Source organism: Cupressus sempervirens, chromosome 9 (genome assembly GCF_028749045.1).
Source record: "Cupressus sempervirens isolate cs-2001-9-10 chromosome 9, ASM2874904v1, whole genome shotgun sequence".
Taxonomy (NCBI): Eukaryota; Viridiplantae; Streptophyta; class Pinopsida; order Cupressales; family Cupressaceae; genus Cupressus; species Cupressus sempervirens.
Window position 1 is genome coordinate 584,175,639 of NC_143126.1, and position 23,322 is coordinate 584,198,960.

The 23,322-nt window shown below is 36.6% G+C and overlaps 1 protein-coding gene across 1 annotated transcript in view; it reads left to right on the forward strand.

Annotated features, from left to right (window-relative positions):
• LOC149540026 (O-fucosyltransferase 2-like) overlaps positions 1-23,322 on the forward strand; it is a 132,563-nt gene that overhangs the window by 7,237 nt on the left and 102,004 nt on the right. Inside the window, exons 2-4 of the mRNA XM_089801209.1 lie at positions 15,720-15,809; positions 15,899-15,998; positions 16,194-16,270. Coding sequence (XP_089657335.1) covers positions 15,720-15,809; positions 15,899-15,998; positions 16,194-16,270 — 267 coding nt within the window. The remainder of the gene's footprint in view (positions 1-15,719; positions 15,810-15,898; positions 15,999-16,193; positions 16,271-23,322) is intronic.

Consider the following 23,322-nt stretch of genomic DNA (forward strand, 5'->3'; position numbering starts at 1 on the left):
TCTTTTTGTCGATTTTAAATAATTACCATCGACATACCGCTGCCATTGGATGTCCGACCATGTCCATGCCCAAAGTTGCCTCAAAACCCCTTAGAAAGACTTGCAACTGAAACTATCTAGGCCAAATGGCCTCTAAGTCCCTTTAATGTCCTGGTTAGCCTACGGGACTGTGGGGGAAATAGGCTAATGACAACATCATGCTATGAATGCTAAAAAGGGGACATTACAGTTCGCCCTTCCCAAAATTGCTTGTCCTCAAGCAATCTCAACTCTGGATGCTGTAATATCTGCTCATTTTCCCAAGTAGCATCCTCCACTGGTAGATTCCTCCACTTGACCAAGTACTCGTTGATGATCTGCCTGCGAAGCACCCTCTCCTTGGAGTCAAGTATAGCCTCGGGAACCAAGATAAGCTTTCCCTCATCATCAAGAGGTGGCAATACTACTGAAGGCACCGCATTGTGGCCCAATGCCTTCTTAAGGCGTGACACATGGAACACATTATGCACTTCACTGTCTGCAGGCAACTTCAACTCATAAGCTACTTCGCCCACTCTCCTAATTACTTTGAATGGTCCATAGTAGCGTGGTTTCAATTTCTCTGCTCCACTCTTCTTGAGAGAGGACTGTCTATACGGCTATAACATGAGGTACACCATGTCTCCTACCTCGAAAGACCTCTCAACCCTGTGCTGAGCAGCATATTGCTTCTGCTGATTTTGTGCCTTTTGCAAATTTTCCTTCAAGGATTGCATAATGTCCTGACACTCCTGCAAAATTTCCTTGGCCTTAGGCACCCTACTGTCCCCAAATAACAATTCCAAAAAATTAGGAGCATTATACTCATACAGTGCCATGAAAGGGGACATTTGAATAGACATATGGAAAGAGGTATTATAGTAGTACTCCCCTAGATGTAGCCACTTCACCCAAGCCTTCTGCTCTCCTGCAATGTAGTTTCGAAGGTACCTCTCAACCCATTTATTCACTATCTCTGTTTACCCATCAGTTTGGGGGTGGTAATTGGTACTCGGAGTTAGCTCTATTCCACACAATCTGAACAACTCCTGCCAAAAGTGGCTCATAAACCTACTATCCCTGTCGCTGACTATGCTCCGTGGCATGCCATGTAATCTAAATACCTCTCGAAAGAATAGCCTTGCTGTTTGTACTACTGAATATGTGGACGAAATCGCAAAGAAATGTGCAAATTTCGTCAATCTGTCTACCACAACAAAAATACAATCTCGACCTTGTGCCTTTGGAAGGCCTGTGATAAGATCCATGGAAATACTATCCCACTTCTTCTCCGATATAGGTATGGGCTGTAGTAAACCGCCTGGAAAGGAATGTTCCTGTTTGTTTTGCTGACACGCTGGGCACTCCCTAATGAATTGTAGCACTTCTGACTTAAGCCCCTTCCAAGTGAAGCGCTCTCTCACCTGCCAATATGTCTTAAAAAATTCTGGATGTCTTGCTAATGGTGAATCATGAAATGCTCTCAAGATCTTTTGCTTCATGGCAGACCCAAGTACCAAATAAATCCTTCCCTTGTAAATGATCAAATCATTTACAATTGTGTATTGACTATCCTGAATAGCTCCTTCAATAACACTAGATGCCCAACTATCCTTGGCATACTCTGCCAAGATCAACTCTCTCCAATCATCCATGACTATCCCAACAACAAGCAAATGAGGCCTTCTGGATAAAGCATCTGCGACAATATTTTTCTTCCCTTTGACATAGACTATGTCAAAATCATAGGCCTGTAACTTACTCACCCATTTCTATTGCCTGTCATTAAGATCCTTCTGTCCAAGGAAATGTTTCAAATTGTTATGATCTGTTTTTACAGTGAATCGGCTCCTTGCTAAGTATTGCCTGAACTTACCTAGCGTGTGCATGATTGCTAGCATTTCTTTGTCATAGATGCTGTAAGTTCTCTCAACACCTCGGAATTTCCTGCTCTCATATGCGATGGGATGTTTGTTCTGCATGAGGACAACTCCTACGCCCTCTCCCGAGGCATCACACTGCAGCTCGAAAGGCCTGGTGAAATCTGGAATGGCTAAAACAGGACATGTACTCATTAGCTTCTTGAACCTGTCAAAACAATCCTGAGCCCTCTCTGACCACTTGAAACTGTCTCTCCGTGTCAAATCTGTAAGTGGTGTTGCTATCTGTGAAAATCCCTTCACAAATCTGTGGTAGAACCCGCAAAGCCCAAGAAATCCCTTGAGTTGTGAAGTGTTCCTCGGCGGTGGTCAATCCAGAATGGCCCTGATCTTGTCTGGGTCAACCCGAACACTTCTTGCACTAATAATATGCCCTAGATAGAGCAACTCTGTCATCCCGAACTCCCATTTACTCATCTTGGCATATAATGACTCCCTCTTTAGAATGCTGAGCACTGCATCAATATGCTTCAAATGTTCGTCCCAAGTACGGCTGTATATCAGTATATCATCAAAAAAAATCAACACAAACTTCCTCAACTGATCTTTGAATACTCTATTCATACAGGACTGGAAAGTGGCGGGGGCATTAGTCAACCCAAAGGGCATGACTAAGAACTCAAAATGTCCGTAGTGGCATCTAAAAACTGTCTTCTCCACATCCACCTCTCTAACCCGTATCTGGTGGTAGCCGGATCTCAAATCAATCTTAGAGAAGTAGCATGCATCGTGCAATTTATCAATAAGCTCATCGATGCGCGGGATAGGGTATCGGTTCTTGATTGTCTTCTTGTTTAGTTCCCTATAATCAATGCACATCCTCATTGTACCATCCTTCTTCTTCACCAATACCACTGAAGAAGCGAAAGGACTCTTACTTGGCCGTATGTGCCCCATGTCAATCAATTCCTTGATTGCCTTTTCTATTTCATCCTTATATCTCTTTGGATGGCGGTAGGGTGTGATGATGACTGGCTTAGCCCCTTCCTCTAACTCAATAACATGCTCGATTCCCCTATCCGGGGGTCTCCCTGGAGGTATCTCACCAAACACCTTAGTATGTTTGGTTATTAGTTCCTGTACATTAGGTGGATACTTTTGTTCATGCTGCTCTGTCATCTCAGGCATTGCGCTAAACTCTACTGCCCACTGTACCTGATCATGTCTAAAGAAACTCTGCATCCGCTTGAGTGACACCACTCGAAGTCTCCCATCTGACAACTCTCTGAGCACTATATTCTTACCATTTGCCTCAAACCGCATTTCCATTTTCTGGAGGTTAAATGTGAACTCTTCCAGAGACTTCATCTAGTTCATCCCAAGCACCATATCCTGATCACCAATGTTGACCACAAAGAAATCTCCTGTCATGTCATAATCTCCCAAACGAAGCTGCAAGCTGAAGATCTTCTTGGTACAATTGATTTTGAAGCCATCGGCAACCATCACCTTAAATCCCCTGTGCTCCTCTGTATGTAGCCCTCTGCGTGAGACAAACTTCTCATCAATGAAGTTATGTGTTGCCCCTGTATCAATGAGTGCCACAAATCTTTGTCCATCCAAAGTTCCCCTAACTCTGAAAGTGATGGCCTTCTGTATACTAGACAGCTGAGCTATCGTGCTATCACTGCGTGCTTCCTCATGTGAAGAATTATCATCATCTCCATCTGATTCTGATGACTGCTCTGAATCTCCATCCACTGACTCTTCGGCTGAAAAGTACTCCATCTGCTTAGCTTTTGCTTTCAATGGACACTTATGTGACAAATCCCAAGGCTCTCTGCAATGAAAACAAAGCTTCTTCTTCCTAAGATCATTAAGTGTCTCATTGTCCAACCTCTTACTTTCCTCCTTAGGTGGCTGAGCCTCTCTATGGAAAGGTTTCATGTCCTTATCTTTCCTCGAAGGGAAACTCTTTGCCTGAAATTTATTTTTAGAAGTTGAAGAGGAATCCATGTCACGAGCTTTCTTAACGGCTTCCTGCAAAGTGGGAGGGTTGATAGCTTTAATCCACCCCCTCAACGGATCAGCTAACCCATCCATAAATAGAACCAATATCCTCCGTTCAGATACATCTGTTACTAATACTGCAAGTTTCTGAAACTCTGAAATGTATGTTTCCAATGATCTCCACTGTTTAAGCTGAGCTAACTCCTTGAAATGGAGTTCTGGATCCTTCCTGTCAAAATGTTCAATCAGTCTCTCCGTAAACTCCACATATGAGGTAATGTGTGCATGACCCATAGTGACCATACCATGATGCCACCACCCGTGTGCTAGCCCATCCAGGTGAATTGCTACATACTTAATAGCTTCTTCCTCAGGCATAGGGTTCAATTGAAAGTATGTGTCAAGCTTTTGAACCCTGTAGACTTCCCTGAGCCATCATAATATGGTAACTGAAGTTTCCCTACTTTCTTCCGTAGCTCATAGCTCTGATTCCTGTCATGTCCACGTGGCATATGCTTCATCCGCACATCCATATACTCCCTAAAGGTAATTGCAGCAGTAAAATCTGGACCTCTGGCTTCCCAATCTCTCCTCAACTGGTCCTATATATCAGTGATCTGGGGCTCTGGTACAGGCTGCTTTGGAGCTCTAGGAGGAAATATGGGAATCATGGGCCTCGAACTCACTGTCCTAGTTTGCTGGGGTGCATGACCGAAATTGTTCCCAACTTGTTCGCCTCCATTATTTGTCCCATCCTGATTATTACCATTATGATTTTTTCCTCCACCCACATTAGCATTCAACCCCATTTGACGAGCCATCATCTGCATCATAAGCTCCAATCTTTGACTCTGTTCCTGTGCTCTGCTAATCGCTGTCCCTGTGCCAAGGTGTCTAATAACTGTAAGAATCTTTCCTCTCCCTGATCTGGACTGGCATTCATGCCTCTGCCTAATCCTGTATTCCTGTCATCTCGGTCACCCATATTGCTGTCTTGATCAAAGAATACCTCCTCTGTGTCTATATGACTGGATTCTATGTCCACCTGCACGGATGAACTAGACTGTTCGCTCTACAGGTCTGAAATCCTATTTTGTCTTGCTCTGGTATTGCGGAAATTATAAGGCCCCTGTCGCATGCTCAAACATAAATGCTCTGATTTTAATGTTTTGACATTTTGTCAAACACTTTCCCCTCTATTCGGCTGTTCCAAATTCCCTATAAGACCCCCACAGGATGGCAGGACTTATAACTCTGATACCAGTGTAGTATCCTCCCCTATTTTTCCCAAATAAAGAAACTTGCAAGCTACTTTATGATATCAATTAATTTGCTTAATAACTCAACATAGCATTTTTGTCAAACACTTGGCACACATACTACAAGATATAGGAAAATCTGAAACTTCTTATTTGCAAATTAAATATTAATTTTTGCCATGTAATGTGCTCATACAATTGTTTAACATGCTGCGATCAATATCAGTCTCGTATTCAACAACTACAATGCAAAAGTATAAAAATTTGACAGAAGAAACTTGAAATTAGTTGCTGTAGTATTTTTGCAGATGTAGTTGGCAGCCTTCCAAACCCCCAAATCAGCAAGAATAAACAACAAACTTGTTGCAAATACTGTTCACGCACTGTAGCAAATTCACTATTCATGCGCACTGTAGCAACCACTATTCACGCACATTGTAGCAAGACACTATTCATCCGCACTATAGCAAAACACTATTCATGCGCACTGTAGCAAAACACTATTCATCTGTACTGTAGCAAAACACTAAATGAAACCCAGTGTGTTTGGAAACACCGTTAATCCTCCTAATTGTGTCTTTCAACTGCGAAGAGAATGCTAGCAAAGAGGGATTCCGTCCTCCAAGCCCGATAATCAAATATCCAGCAACATAACATTAATCTTCATCCAAGCATACTAAAAAGAAGCTCTTCTATTTCTTTTATAGTGTTCTCACAAGAGCTCAATCCTTCGTTTTCTCAATGTGGGATAAAACATAACTCCCTTTATGTAACTTATGTCTCCAATGTGTTATAAAATAAAGGGGACTCTTTTAATTTAAACATTTCCCACAAACTATAGTCTATGCATTAATAAAGTTAAATATTTAAATTTAACTTTATAAAATAGCTTTATCAATGCATAACAAATCTTATCAATGATAAAGAAGTCTTCTTGTCGATTTTAAACAATTACCATCGACATACCGCTGCCATTGGATGTCCGACCATGTCTAAGATGACTTACTATAAATAGTAAGTATGCCCAAAGTTGCCTCAAAACTCCTCAAAAAGACCTGCAACTGAAACTATCTAGGCCAAATGGCCTCTAAGTCCCTTTAATGTCCTGGTTAGCCTATGGGACCGTGGGGAAATAGGCTAACGACAACATCATGCTATGAATGCTAAAAAGGGGACATTATGGATTTACAGAAGTATTTATCAAGAATAGTCTTTTTTTATCTCATTGTATACCTTGCAAAGAGTTTTTCTTTTATTCCTTTCTTTTGGAGAGTTGTTTTGTGATATTTTTGTGGAGGAAAATGTGCCAAGGCTTATGGATTTGAGACCTTTTGGGTGAGAATATATTGCTGCGATATAAGGAAATAGTTGACATTTTTTTTGGGTTTCTATATTCAGGTAACAATTTTGATAGTTTGATAGTCAGCAATAAAGGCTTCAATGTTTTAACTTGAAATTCTTTTTAGTCAAAGAGATAAAAGAAATAAAACTCTTCTTCTATCTTCGTAACTGATAACACTTCATATTGTCTGCTCTCTTTTGGCAAACATTTATTTTAATCACCTAGGCCTCAAAATCTGTTGATTGTTTACATACATCATGTAGTGTGGTTTGGACCACATTTGTGATGATTTGTCTTGGTGTTATTTAGCATTGGTAGAGTGATACAGGTGGTGCTTATTCTAGTGTAAGGTGGTAATACTTTATCCTATCTAGAACAATAACCACATTGTTTCCTACAAATATCAAGACATCTGTTATTTGACGTGTTTGCTTCAAGCATCATGATTAATAACTGGGTGTATGATTGTTGTGCAGTGATAGATAGTGACAATCTTGGCTGATTGTTTCAGCAATATGCATTTTCCTTCTGTGTAAAGCAGGTTATTCTGGTTTCAGTTGTTAGCCCTTTTTTGGATGTCGCATGGAAAGAGATAAATATTCTATCTTGAATTCTTGTTATATCAAGTTGGGAATAGTGTATGTTCTAGCATAGTTGATTTTATGAGCTATTAATATCTCTCTCGGTTGTAGGATGCAATAAGAAGCAATGAGATGAGGATGTTGCTTTAATTAAGAGGGAGATGTTATAGCTTCAGAGGGAGGCTTCATCAACCATCTTCTTGTGATAGTTGTTAAGAGGGAGTATTTATGGAATCCCTCCCAATCTTATACATGTTAATGTTTTGTACTATAGATTTGGATGTCTTGTTGGAAAAGAGATTCAGCCGTGACTTTATGTGTTATTATTCATCTGAAATTAATAATAAGTTGTAAGGACTTTCACTTATGAGAGATTCATAGTGAATATCATGTAGAGAGAGTCCACGATGTCATCATTTTGAGAAATTCCGTGATGGGAGTTGGAAGTCATGTTGAGAGAGTCCATGATTGTATCACGTTGAAAGAGTCCGTGAAAAAATGCTGGTTGTGATCCTTATTGGCTTGTCATGTTGAGAGGTTCCATGACAACATCACGTTGAGTGAGTTTATGATGAAAGTTGATTGTGATCTTGTAGTTTTTCATGTTGAGTGATTCCATGATTATGAGTAATTGGTACAGTTCTATCATGTTGAGTGATTCCATGATTATGAGTAATTGTTATAGTTCTATCATGTTGATTCCACGATTATTAACAATGAGACAATGAGTAAATTGTTCTCTTAGTGCCATATTGAGAGATTCCATGATAACATCATGTGAAGAGAGTCTGTGATGAAAGATGGTTGTGCTTCTTGCAGGGTTTTAATGTTGAGTGATTCCATGAATTTTATAGGATCTATGTGATTAGATTTTATCATTGACATTTTGGTTGCAACCTTGTGTGACTATTCAACTAAAGATCTCTTTCTCACTAAGGGGGAGTTTTGGAAATTGTAGTTGCAATAGAGATTTTTATCTCAGGAGCTTAATACCGTCATGGTCACCTTTAGCTGAAAAGAACATTTATGATAAATTGTAATATTAAATATTAAGACATGTGTCATAAAACATGCATTGAGGCATGGGAATACAAAGAGTTGTATTTGAAAATAAAGTGTCACTTCTTGGGAATTTGAAGAGATCTTCAGTTGTACTGTGAAGAGTTGCTCTTGTGTTATATATATCGCTTCAAGTGAAAGGCATTGTACTCTTGAACATTTATGATCAATAAAGTGATATTTTGTTTTGTGGCTAGGTTTTTCCCTTCATTCTAGAAGGGTTTTCCCAGGGTATTTCTAGTGTTTATTGTATCTGTTTTAGTTCTTTTCTTTATTCTTATTTATCTAATTTTTGGGCTAAATCCAATAGAAACTATGGCCAAGCAAAGGAGGAAAGTATGTAGAAAGATGTAGGAGCAAGAAAAGGATAAGGAGGTCCATGCTAGTGTAAACAACCTTTCATGCTTAAAATGAGGGAAATTAGTGGTATAGTGATAGTGAATGCTCTAATCATATGAAAGGTGATAAGAAAATTCCTCACATTGATAAAGGAAAATGAAGTGATAGTGAAATTTGGGGAGAAGGCTACATAGAGGAGAATAAGAAAAGACACTCTTAATCTTAACAATGAAAAACCAAAAATTGGAATCTATTATATGTTGGAAGGTTGAAGCATACTCTTGCAAGTGCGAATCAAATGTGTGACCAAGGACACACATTTCATGATGATGGCTGTGAAATATATAAAGAAAGTACAAGGCAATTTGTCACAAATGCAAGCAGAACTGTTAACAATCCTTACATTCTTAGTGAAATCAAAGGCGAAAAGTGCTACATGGAGCAAGAAGACGAGGGCTGTGCAGCCTAAAAGGTTGGGTCATATAAACTTTGACAATCTAGTAAAATTAGCACTAAGAAAGCTGTGAGGGATATGCTGAAGATTGCAAAACCTTCAAAAATATCGGCAAGCAATGCCAAAATGGAAAACATAACTTGTTGAGCAAACAAGAACGAAAAGTTTGCAAGATGAGAGCTATTTTATATTGCCAATTTATGATAATTCTAGGATGACATGGGTTATCTTTTTAAAAGAAAAGTTTGAAGCATTCAAGAAGTTTAAGGCATTCAAAACCTTAGTTGAAAACAAAACTGCGTTGAAGATAAAGTGCTTAAGATTTGATAGAGGTGAGTTCCCTTTAAATGAATTTGAAGAATTTGTGAACTTCATAGAATAATTAGACTTCTTTCAGCTGCAAGGACTCCAAAACAAAATGGAGCTGTTGAAAGAAAGAATGGAACAATTTAAGAAATGGCAATATCCATGTTGAACGAGTCCAAGTCATCATACATCATTTGGAGAGAGGTGGTTCATACAACAATCTATATTTTGAATTGAGGATAAATTAGAGTCAGTAATAGTAAAACACCTTATGGACAAAGGGAGGGCGAACCTGCAATGGTTAAGTACTTCAAAGTGTTTGGGGGTCAATGCTATATAAGGAGAGATGATTTGGGAAAGTTTGACACTGAATTTGACAAGGGTATTCGCCTTTGTTAATTTTCAAGAAGCACGGCCTACACTTGCCATAAGAAAAGATTGCAGAAAATTGTTGAAAGTGCAAATTTAAGACTGAATGAGGGAAGGTATTAAAAGGAAATAACACATGAAGTTTATTACCCAAAGGAAGAAAGGTACAAGGAAGAGGAACAAGAGGGAGTAGCTTACGAGGTAACTGAATGGAAGGAGACAAAAACACCATCACAATTGTTAGAAGAAATCATCTAGAGGATCTAGTTAGTGTTGATAAAGATAGTAAAATTCAAACAAGAAGGGTATTAGAAAATGCTCTAAAGCATGCAAACCTATCTTTGATTTCTAAAATAGAAACTAAAATCTTTACAAAAGCAAATGAAGACAAGGATCGGGTTTGATGCAGGAGCATCTTTGGGTAGTTGGCAATCATGTTTCCTGGAGTTGTTTTTGACCTTAGAGTTGGTGGACTTGGTTGAAAGGAGGTGATGCTTGGTCATTATCGAGGTAGTTCTTGGTTGCAGTTTCACTCGAGGAACTTGATGACTGAAGGAACTCAATGATGCTTGTGGTGCTTGGTTGAAAGAAGGTGATGCTCGGTCATTATTTCAGTAGTTCCTGGTTGCAGTTTCACGTGAGGAACTTGGTGGTGAAGGAATTTGGATTTGGGTACTGCATCGGTTTGGTTCGAGGTTTGACACTTTTTGTGATGTTTGCCCAATGCTTGTGAAAAATGCTCTTTCTGTGAATGCCTATGGAAAATACTCATGTCAACATGTTCACTTCTCTTGCATTGGGAAGTGAGGCGATTGCCCAATGCAAGAGACTGAACATGTTGACATGAGTATTTTCCATAGGCATTCACAGAAAGAGCATTTTTCACAAGCATTGGGCAAACATCACAAAAAGTGTCAAACCTCGAACCAAACCGATGCAGTACCCAAATCCAAATTCCTTCACCACCGAGTTCCTCATGTGAAACTGCAACCAGGAACTACCCAAATAATGACCGAGCATTGGGCAATCGCCTCACTTCTCTCGCACTGGGCAATCGTTGTTCATCATTCCCGACTTTATTTATTGCCAAAGTTATAAATGCTTTTGATAACATTACAATATTTTATATATATATATATATATATATATATATATATATATATATATATATATATATATATAGTATGATTTTATATCTAGGATGGTGGGTCAGGTTCGGTTACATGTTCGGGTAGAGAGGACTGTTTCGCTGGTAACACTTTTTTTGAAAAGGGGTTTGGGTTTATTTGGGTTTGCTTGTACAAAACATGTTAAAATTATATATATATATACACACACACACACACACATACACATTTATACATGTGTATGTATGTGTGTGTGTATATATGAAGCCTAGAAGCATGAGTTTAAGATTAGAATGTCATACAGTTATCATAAAAAAACATTTAAACAACAAAAACACCATAGACTTGTAATCATAGCATCTTGAATCATGATCATACCATCATAACATCATACACTTCAATTCAGAGTTGCCGGAAACTCGTTTGTCCCTCCTTGGGAACATGTATCCCCATATCCAATTTGGAAATGTATCCAATACTCCTCGGATACATGTTGAATATTGCACCATGTCAGCCTAAAAAAAGTTGATTTCCAACTGCGCCAAATACTACATAATTTGATGTGTTTTAAGATTAGGTGTAAATCCTCCCAAATTTAATGTAAACAAAATAATAATACAATTGTTTTAAAAAATGGTATAAACAAAACCCGCACCAAATGAGAAAGACAACTAAAATGTTGTTCTATTCAGCAACCCGTTTTGTTGGGTTATTTTCTAATGCAACTCTACTATTTCTGCATATTGTAAAGTGTAAAAATAACTTATAAATATTTATGTAGCATTTCTATGTCCATATTGTTTCTGAGCTAATGAAAAACTCGTCTAATAACTTAGAAAATTGTGTTAAATATGTGTATGTGATATTTTTTGATGTCGTATCCAACCGTATCCATATTAAGGATCTTAAAAAATGGCCGTATCCATACCCAAGACCGTATCCGTATCCATATCCATGCAACTTTGCTTCAAGTTGAACATCAAAGGTTCAAAACATTAAAATTAAATCATAACATCAAGTTCAAGTATCATTCTTTAAAGTTCAACTAATGGATTAAAAGTCTGTTGATATTCTTCTTCATTATCATCTGCTTCTTCATCTTCTTCACTTCCCTTTTATAGCTTTTTTTTGGGAAACATGTTTGAGGTAGTCTTAGATGGTAGTAATTTTCATGTCTTCGAGTTTGAGAGTGAGTTTGAACAATATTGGCCTGCTGGAAACTAATGTTTGTTTGGGGTGTGAGTAAGTGTTGACCTAAGTCTATGAGAAATATAGAATTGAAACCAAGTGGTTTGGGAGGAAATGAGTTAGAATCATTAGAAAACCCTTGTTCTAGCTTCAGTTTGACCTCAAAAAGCCAGGAGAGTTTGTGGGAGATAACATTATTAAAGGCATGCCGAATCTTGAAATTTGATGAGTCTGGAATTTTTTGAAAACCCCCCAAACCTAGAATCTAGATTTGAACTTCTATGAAGTTGAAACCTATCTCAAACATCCTAACATGTAACCTATGCTTAAATGATAAATTTCAATAAATCCTCCTATCCCTGAGCTGGAAAAAGGACCAAGCATGACAACAACCAAGAGAAAAATGTTTAAAAGCAAAGTGAAGGAGAACTCTTTATTAAATTTGCAAAAACAATGTGTTGGCCTTTAACTTTGACCATCTGTAGGTCGTAATTCGCTTATGCTTCGATCAAGGTCCATGTATTTTGCATCTGGTTTGCTTGAGTTTGACCAGCATGTGGGCTAGTTAGAACCAGGTCTATGTGGACTGGACCTTCAGGCGAACTATACCAATACCACGAACTAGTTCAAACCACGACTGGTTTGGGGACCCATTTGGATGAAGTGGACATCCTAGTTTTATATGAATGTTATGGGAGAATTAGGGATTTAGAAGGAAGGTAGGCACAAATATGATGCTTTTAATATTGTTTTAAATTTATTAATTAAACTACCTTTTATATTTATTTTTAATTGTAGGTATAGGAATGATTACTTGGGGGGGTGAATCACTAATCTCCAACCCAAACAAACTTACGGTCTTGATTAATTTTAATCATACAATTTCACCAATAAGATATTCCTTTTAACATGCAACACATGAAATAACATCCAGACAATAATAACACCAGATATATCTTGTGGAAACCCGATTGGGGTGAAAACCCTGGTGTGAGAACGATGCCCACAAATATTTGTACTCTTTTGGAATACACCCCGTTAAGGGTTACAAAAAGGCATTCTTAAATGCTACCTGGTTAAGCGATTTGCTTGGAGACCTATTAAAGTCTTTAACTTGTTAGGAGCTTAGTCACAGGGTTCGTCGAATTTTCGGCTTGAGGTTCGAAATTCGGCGAACCCATAAACAATAGAAAAAATTCGTCTAAATTCGTTATAATATTTGTATGAAGCGGGTTTTGTATTTCTTGGCAAAAACAACTTCTAAAACAATGCCCTTTGTTTGTGTATTTGAAGCTTAGTTGGGGTGAAAAAATCATAGATAGAAAAATTGTGTTTTTGGCACCAATGCGGGGTCAAAAGATTGTGTTTGGCGTTGTTGGAGGGTCGCATTTGAAGCTCATGTCAGATTGCATTTTCCTGCTCCAGCCTCTTGTTGTTCGTCCGCTCCATTTTTCTTTGCGTTTGCTTTACTCTACATTTGTTTGCATCTGCTTTGCTCTATTTTACAGACCTGTGCATGTAAACTTTGCCAAAACACTTCATCTGCAACAACCATTTGCAGCCGACAGTCTCCACTAGAGTAACAATTTTATTTATTTGTTCAGGTTTAAAAGTTTAATAAGATTATAATAATAAATGTTATGTCTATTTTTTTTTAATGAACTGTAAAATATTTGTATCTTTATTTATTTAATATTTATCATAGAAAAATATTTATATTCTGTGTATGTTTTATGAATATTTATGTATTTATTTATTATCAGTAAAATATTGATATTTTATATGTTTATTTATGATTATTAATTTATTTATTATTATAGTAGTTTATTAATATTTTTAATTCTGTGGTATTCACAGCTTTATTTTATTAGTAAAGATAAGATAAAACTGTATTATTCTTTTATTTTAATTTTCTTTATTAGCAAAGAAAACTACAAAAAAATCCTAGTCTATAATTATTTGTACAAAGTTACGAACCCTCCAGAGTTAGGAATCAATGTTATATATTTTTGAAAATTATATAAGGTGAATTATTGTCGATTTTTTTTCAATTTTTTTGTCTTGCCGAACTTTATCCGAACTTCATAGTTGTTGAACTTGAACTTGAACCCAAACCTTGTGACTTAGGCCTAACTAACCTTGTGGGAGGATTTTAGACACAAATGGCACCTGGTTAGAGGATCTTACAATAGACATGTTAGGGCCACCTGTTTAGGGATTTTACTGTCATAATTGTTAGAGAGTAACAAAAAACAAAATGATCTTTAGTTTGCACTATCCTGCGAAATCAGATCTAACATAGTTCCACTAAAATTAACATACCATTCTTTGATTCTATAACTTGTGTGAGCGCAACTTTCCTCTTTTCTTCTTCACCCCAATATCTAGCCACACTAATAATATTGTGAACTACAATACTAATCTTCTTTCTTCTTGTCACGCCAACAAAACTTCCTTCTTTCTCTTCCTTAGGTAGAAACGCTTTGATCACAAAACCCTAACCTAAATTTAACGATTCAAATAAACTCTTCCTCATCTAATCATCTTGTTTGCTTCATATTTCATCTTTTCCATAAGCCATTTTGACCTTGTAGAAACTTCTTAATGAATCCATCCTTGAACTTGTTTCCTCGAGCTTTGTGTCATCACCTTATGCCTTGAATTATGCTTTACCTTCCAGCTGTCCAATACATTTTACATTCTTCAATAACAATTCAAATTCACTTCTTAATCTTTATTCGTCGATAAGACTTGCTTGTTTGCCGATAAGAGTCTTCTCTTCACCTATAAGCTTGTCCAGTTTACCTATAAGTTCTTATATCTTTCAACTAATTAAATCACCACCATCCATACTCATGCATTGACCAAATCTTCTATACATCTTCATAAATCATATCCATCAATCAACTCAACAAATTCCTTTACAGATTTGACAAACCATTCAAATCATTCAACTGTTCTCATTGCCTTGCTCCAACTGTTATCCTGTTTGATTCCTGTCTTTAAACCTTTTACAAACCTTTACTCATCCTATAGCTCAACTCTTTCTTCCTATAGATATGTGGTAACAAGTCAAAACAACATGTCAAGTAGTTTGACATCAATGACAACAATATAACTGATTATCCTGATTATGTCAGCCTTATACCAGCATCCAATCAGCATCTTCAACTTCTTAACTTATTAACAATTATGCCAACATTAATAAATTTAACTTATTAAGTATAAAATACTTATTGATTTTAAATTAAGGATTTTATTATTTAATTTTAATAAATAATATATTTAACGATATTATTTAATAACATAATATAATTATAAATCTTTTGGGGATCTCTCTCTCACACATTCTATATATATATATATTATTACTGTTATAATTTTTACATGGTTTTGTACTATGAACCCAAACCCTATTTCAAAATTTTGTCATATTGGCAAACTAGTTCTTTGAACCCGTATCTGAACTTGAACCTGAAACAGCAACTTAGGTTGGAAACATTTACAAACCTTTAAAAGTACTAGATGGAGATGTTGATCTAGTTGTTCAGTAGCAATACATTGCCTAATATCTGTTAACTGTATAGATATAATAATGTTTCCAATGTGTGGGCAAGTACTAATTAGGTGATGCATTGTAAATTTTTATCAAACATCCGGATGCGTTTAAAGAAAATCATGTATAAAACAGCTGTAACAAGGGACTGACATGGGGAAACTTGTAAATTCTAGAGACAGTGCTGGTATCTGATGTTTCAAATTATTTTGGATTCATTCTTTTCTGCAGGGAGAATGGAGCAAGTTTGCAAAAGGGAAAAGGCCACCAAGGGTTATGTTTGATAGACTTTTAGCTTTAGCAGCCCATGCTCTTGCAGAGGTTAGCTTAACTTGTGCTACATTTCATATTCGCTTAAATCAATCATGGATATCTAAATAACTTGGAAGTTACAATGGTGTCAATACTAGGGTGAACAAGATCCTGAACCCCAAGAGTTGTGGGAAGAACCTTTCTTGCAGGCTTCTGCATGGAAACCTTGTGCGAATGAGAGCAACTTAAACCTTACAGGTAATATTATATCCTTGTTATTTACAGTGTGATTTGTTGAATTCAAATTAGAGGATATGGGTTCTATGGTCACTAGTAGGGCTTTCAGGAATGTTATTCTTGATTTTTTTATCTTATTTACTTTGCTAAAGTTGGACTGTTTGGAATTTAATTTTTTGATGTTATTCTTGTTTATGTATATGTTTATCTGAGTAGAACATGTATCGACTGGGAAAAGCACAGGGTATATTTTAGTCAGTGCAAATGGAGGCCTGAATCAGCAACGTGTAGCGGTGAGTTGTTTCCTGATCAAACCTTTTTATACCATTCATGATGTGTGTTTTGGTGACTTTTTTATCTCTTTACATATTCAGGCTTTGGTACCAAAATGAATGGCAAGGTTTCAGGAAAATTTCATAGATTATTTATGAAATGCAAGTACTTAACAGAAATTCTAGACAGTAATTTTTTTATGTTGGAATCCTAAACTGTAACTGCTTTCAGGAATATCAAAAACATGATAAATGGCATACAGTGACACCAATCTAACATACATGAATTGTTTAGATTTTGATGCATGTGGATCTCTCTCTATAAGAACTATTATGCAATACAAAATCATAATAATTGATGACTAAACTTTTGGAAATATGCATGAAGTACCAGAGTACTAAAATTTACATTGAGTTATAATGCATAAATGCTTCAATAGTCCGAAACATGTGTAAGTTAGAGTAAATACTCCATTTGCTTACTATCTTATTGACAATCATATTTACTTAAAAAATGATGTGAGCATTTTCATTTTTTCATTTTGGTTGTATGGATATTTGAAATGTGTGTTTGTCATCGTACCTTGGGGACACATCTCTGAAGTTTTTGACCTATTTCATGGAATGGGGAGGTCCTGGGTGCAGTGGGATGGAGAAAACGTACACCGAGAACCCCATTGTGTTCAACCCTCCATAGTGAGCTTTTCTTGTGATGCTGGGACACAACATCCTTCTGTTGTCCTGTCCTTGGGATGCCCCTTAGAAGCAGGGACATTGCCCCTTGCAGATTAAGAAAAGAGAAATCATATAATATGATTTTTTTAATAAAAAAGGTTTGGAGCTCTGTTTAGTGATAAAATTATGAAAAAGGACATGCACTGTGATGTCCATCCCCTCAGAGGCCTTAATTTCTGCCTATTAGCAGGGGTTCTGTACATTAACCATTTTCTGTATCATGACAGAAAACTTACCAAGGTTGTTACACTTGGACCAAGGGATGCCGCTAATTGATCCCAATGCAGGCCTGTTGCTCTAGACATCCTGTCTGCTTTTAGAAATCGAAAAATACAATTAAATGGGCTGCACCTGATAGACAAGCTACTTTTCTTCATTTCATTTGGCTGGGACTAACAGAAGCAGCATTTATTTTCGTGTGTACCAACATTACAACGATTTGCCTCATTCAATCCCAAGTAATTAAATTTGATTCATAATGTTGGTTTTCTGAGTCAATCTTATTTTTAAGTAATGATACTATGGTTAGAAATTTAGAATCAAATGATTCAGAAAGTAAATATTAATGATCTTAGCAAAGATGGTTGGGATTTTGACACATGTACGTTGGCTGCAACTCATTGTGAACCTCTTTGTCAAGATCAACACTCTAGTGAATCTCTTATTTAGGAACACATTGAATCTCCCAATTGATATTTTGAAATGATCATTTTCTAAGTTTGGTTGGCATTAGTGTATATGATCTAATTCATTTGATAAATAACGAGCCTAGTACTTTTTCAAGATAATGAATTACAGTAGGTTCTATCATTGTTGAAAACAAACAGTATGCTTCACCCCTGTGAGCATCACCTAGATCCAATGAGTGCTAAGTGTTCCATTTATTCTCATGAGAGATGGATTCATGTTGAATCACTACTCATGAAACATGGGTCAATTATTTTGACTCAAAATCACACAGTTAAATCCTGATTGCAATATCACAGTACAAACAGTGCTAGTATTTGTGCAGATCATAATGAGACGTCAAACAGTGAAGTAGACAATCCTTAAAAATCTAAGAGTGGAGTCTTGGTCAATGGTACAATATGCACTAAAGATGTTGAAGATAGGCCGAAGAAACATTAAGTTTTGCTGGGTCTGATGTAAAATGTTGAACAATTGTATAATTTTGTATAAATATCAGCTTCTTTCACCCATATTGTTTACACAAATGATAAATAGCAACTTATTTTACTATATTTTATAATAAATCGCTAGTGTTTTTCCATTGCTTGATGATAAGCTACAAAATTTAAAGAGCTTGACCATAGTTATGCATATTCTTTCAATTTTCCTTTACAAATGTGCATGTAGCTTGCCTTATTATGATTTATCACTGGGACATACGGTAACTATGGTCTGTCTGTTTTTGAAGGGCATATTTTTCTTATAATCTTTAATTGTATATTTGATTTCAAAGATTCAAGCTTAGTATTTCTTATCAAGGTCTACAAAAGCCAAGTGATTCTTATGCAACATCCAGTTTGTACAACCAATTACTGAAAACATGCCTTGAAAGAGGCATTCACTATTTTCCTGAAATCATTGCTCCCCATTCTTTGGGTAGGAATTGCCAATCAATTCTACTTCATCTGTCTTATACATTATTGCAGTTTCTACAACATGTTCTCACGAGTCTAGGTGACAGCCCCAACATCTTGAGGACTTGGAGACTTGGAGGGCATGCCAGTTTTCCCATGATTGGAGGACCTTAAGCTTGTATGAAATCAATAATTGAGTCTGGATTGATCATTACAAGATAATTTCTCTACTTTCATTTTGGATTATAGTCAAACAAATTCCAAATAGCTTATATATTTTTCACATTCTTAGTCCTTTCAGCAACTTCTAATTTGTTAAGAGGTTATTAATAGGGGTCAAGTTCTTGTAGAGGGCCTCTTCTAGCTGCTAGAATTCATATTAATTTATAATTCTTGATGGCCGTTACAAGATCATTATTAGTTCAAGCATATTAGCTGACAGAAATTTCAAAGAAATAGCTAAACTCTCTGGTTTAGAAATGCATTCTACTCTATATTCAGGTTTCTTTTAAGGAAGGGTTAGCTTCTTTTGCCATACAGCATCGACATCTGAATTATTCAGTCAATTTTCTTGGCAAGAAGAATGGGTCAGAGTCTCTGCAAGCTATGTCATATTTATTATGCATAGAGATTGCATGCTAATATATTCTGTTAGTTACAAGATCTTTCTAATTTAGAAAATCCTAAAAGTCTTTTTATTGCAAGGAGAAGCAATGATTTATATTATTCGTAGCACCTTGAAGCATATGTTAGTACAGGGTAGAAAAAGCAAGTGTAAGAAACTAAACTAATTTGTGTCACCCTTGAGCCTCTTTCGTGACTAGCATAGATTATGATGAGGTATTGAATTTTATATATCACCTTCACATCCCATTATGGGATGATTGACCCAAGCATATAAATTTGTTCTTTCATTTCCTTACAGATGAGAACTGGTACTCCATGATGTTTCCTTACATGGGCAGGTTATAGACATTTTGAGAAAGCCTCTGGCAAAAAGGAAGTTTGAAATATTGAGACTCTGAGTTTGATGGAGAACAGCTTCCTTGCAAAGAGGGAGTGTTTTCTTTTCGAATTTGTTGCTTGATTACCATTCTTCTTTAGCTACATGCAAGAAAACAATTATTTGGGGTTGACCATGGGTTTTTAACATTTTTGCATTTACTTCTTGGAGGAAGTACTGATTTTGGCTGACTCAAATATGGCATGGAATGTAAAGGGTTAGAACTTGTTAATTAAACTTTCAAGTGTGGGAAAATACATTTTGGCACTTTTGGAGACTTGGGAGGTCTATTATACACATTATACATCACATACAAGGGTTAGCTCCCTTGCTATCCTATCTATATCCTCACATTGCAGGTTTCTCAATTATGGAGCAGTGTTTGGAGATAGCAGATAGTGTTGTGGGGTTTTGCAAGCTGTGTATACATCTTGAAGGCTTTTGTTGCACAGATGTCAGCTTATATTTGATTGATGCATAATGAATTGAAGAGCATCTTGCTCCCTATTGCTGGAGTTTTAACCCTTTTATGGTTTCTTAAGATGTAATGTCCCCATTGGTTGGCAGCATCAACATTTCAGGGATTAGCCTAATATTGGATCCTCGTAGGCTAATGTGGATGGTTAGAGGGTCTTCTGAGGATTGGTTCATCCCCAACATTCAGCGATTGATGGATTTGGCCTTCGTTCGATGTCATTCAGACTCCATGTGCCATACTTACTATGTATAGTAAGTCACGGGTAATAGAGATGGACCCTTTCTATTTTTAGAAATTGTATTTGGTCACATGGGGAATTATGAGGAGAGATTCCTATTTCAGACGGCATGGCAATTTGACAAGTATTTCAAGAGATATTAAAGTTTAAGTGACTTAAGTGATTTATTTAAATATTTTAATGTTATAAAGTTATAAAGTCACTTAAGTGACTAAAATACGAAAATGGCTTTTAATCCCGCATTGCCTAGTTGTTTGTGTCTTTCCTCATATCAAGGTTATAAAAGTGGAGCTGCATTGGGATTAAAACAACAAATATATGATCTAATATAAATTCCAAGGTTGCTTAGATGTGATTGGATTTTCTTAAGGATGCAAACCCTTGAGGAAAAATGTGCAACTAGACGTAAACTTAGTTTAGTACAGTTTACTATCAGTTGGAAGGCCGATTTTGAAGGCTTGGTAAGGGGTTTGAACTATAAGGTAAACAGGAGAGGGACTGGCCAGAAAAAAGTATTATTATTCTCAAGAACACTAGCTGGAGTGAGTCGGCATTCAAGACATTAGACATGTCTAGGTCAGATAAGGTAGTGTTTGCAAAGTGTATTCCTTCATCTGGATTTCATCCAGTAGCGACACATCAGTCCATTAGAGGGGAATACAGGATTGTTGACAGGTATTTCTTCATGCCAAAACAATACATATGTTGCCTGCATGTGAGCCCAACTGTTAGGACTGAGGGACAGTGGACAGTACGACAAAGGCAGCATTGGTAGTTGCTGCAGCAAAGATTGACGTCACAGTTGGGAGCTGAAGAGAGCATCAGTGCCTTTATGGTATTCATGTGAAGGGTCGCCACTTAACAGTCTGCCACGATATCATCCACAGCCACAAACAGGAGTCAGATTCCTTCATTGTTTAGAGTTCAGTACAGTTGGCAGTCAAGTTGAACATCCAGTCTCACAGGAGGCTGAGTGGTTGCTGTCAGTTTATCAAGGCTTTGAAAGGTGTTCTTCTAAGATGGGTCTGTCCATTCTCTTACCACTCTGTTATATTCATTTGCTTGTATGAGGATATTAAAAGACGGAAATTGTTAGTGTAAATAATTATTATTTACACTTTACTTAAGTTTACTTAGGATAAATGCATTATTTTATTATTTATTAGTTAGACATCTAGGAGTATGCGTACTCATATGAGTTGTCTTGTTGACAACACAAGAGTTAGCAACTCTTTTTTAGCGCATGGTGTCTACAATATTGTAGTTTGCATAATTAACTGAGTTGTCATGTAGATAATGCAGTTGTTCACACTCTAATTAAGCACATGGTGTCTACAACATAATTTTATGTGACACACCTATGTAAGCTTATCCTCTCATCATCGCACTAACTCCTGTGCTCAATGGAGGATAATCCACTCTTGGTGGACATGTGCTTTGTTGTGAGGCTTATCATATTGCTAACTCCTAGACATTCTAGAAGCATTCTAGAGGCTTTTATATTCAGGCACTTCTAGTGTACAATTATATCAATTCATCAATTATTTATCATTGAATAACCTGATATCCAAAGATAATCAGTTATTCATTCTCATATTGTTATGATCATACATTATTTGGTCCATATTGTGCTAGTCTTGAGCTTTTTGATCTTGGCGTTATTTTGCCCTAAGGCAAATTCTTCATGGTATCATAGCTATACCAAATTCTTACAGAAAACCATTTTAGACTGTAGCTTAAGTTCATTGATTTATTTGGTTAAAAATACAAGTTGATATTGAACATGTGTTCATGTTTCAAGTGAATGTACTGGTATTTGTTTGGCATGCTCTCAAAAGAAACTCCATGAATATTAAGAAATGAGACAGTAATATTGTTTCACAAAGTACTGGTTATTTTCCAACTGTTTGACATAATGACAGTCTTCAAAATCATGATTAAAGGATAATGTTTGCTGAGTCTGAAGTCTAGTTAAGGTTATTACAGTTATGTTTCTAGAATCAAGTATTCAGTCAGTCTAAAAAGGTTACCAGTAAATTGTGAGAAGTTCACCAACTGTTTGATATATTGTCTAGTGTTTGGGACTCTCCAATTTGAGAGATATTGCTCAGAATAAATAAATCAGATTGCTCGCCAATTAATTGTTCAAATTCCTATGGTCTGAAATATGGGTTACTTCGAATATAATCAGTGCTGACACATAATAATCTAGTATAGATTATTACATAAGACTAACCTCCTGTGTTGCAGTCATTGCCATGTGTTTACAAGTGCTTCCATCAACTATTTTAATGTCTCCATGTTGATTACTTACTGCAAATGATGCTTTGAGATGTTTGAGAAGAGCTGATAGGTTGAAATGCATTATCAGCAGCAGTGTGGGGAATATCTATGCTATTTGAAGACCATGTATGCCCTTGCTCATCAAGTAAAACCTTGGCTTGACATAGTCAAAGCTAGAAAATTACAGCTGAGATATGCTATTTGATTAGTATGATCTAGGAAATCAATCCCTAAATCAGACACCTCTGAAAAAAAATCCATACGATGAAAAAGCTAAACTCTTCTGACTTGTTGCTAACTGACCAAGAAAATTCTATCAAGGCCTATAACATCATCTTTAATAGTTACCCTGCTTTACCATTTCTAAGACCTGTGTGTTCTGTTCCTCGTGGGCTATCTTTCACAATGGGCTGTGAATGATTCAGTTCACTCTCACTAGAAATAAGGAAGGTCCATTTTTTGCATGCCGACCTCCCACTTGCGAGTAGTTTGGATCCATTAAAAGTTCTTCCCTTAAATCATACTTAAAATAGAGCATGTTGATCAAAGATCAGGTTGCTGTTAAACTTCACGATCTCCTTCTAGAATTTGTAACACTCAGTTCAACTTCTTTTCCACCACCCACCATGCAGCACTTGAATCCTCAAATGCTTAATGACCAACAATTTTTCCCTTCATGGGTAGCCTAAAAGCTAATAGTTTTTCTAAATCTGATGTATGTGTTTGCTCATCAAGTAAAACCTTAACTTGACA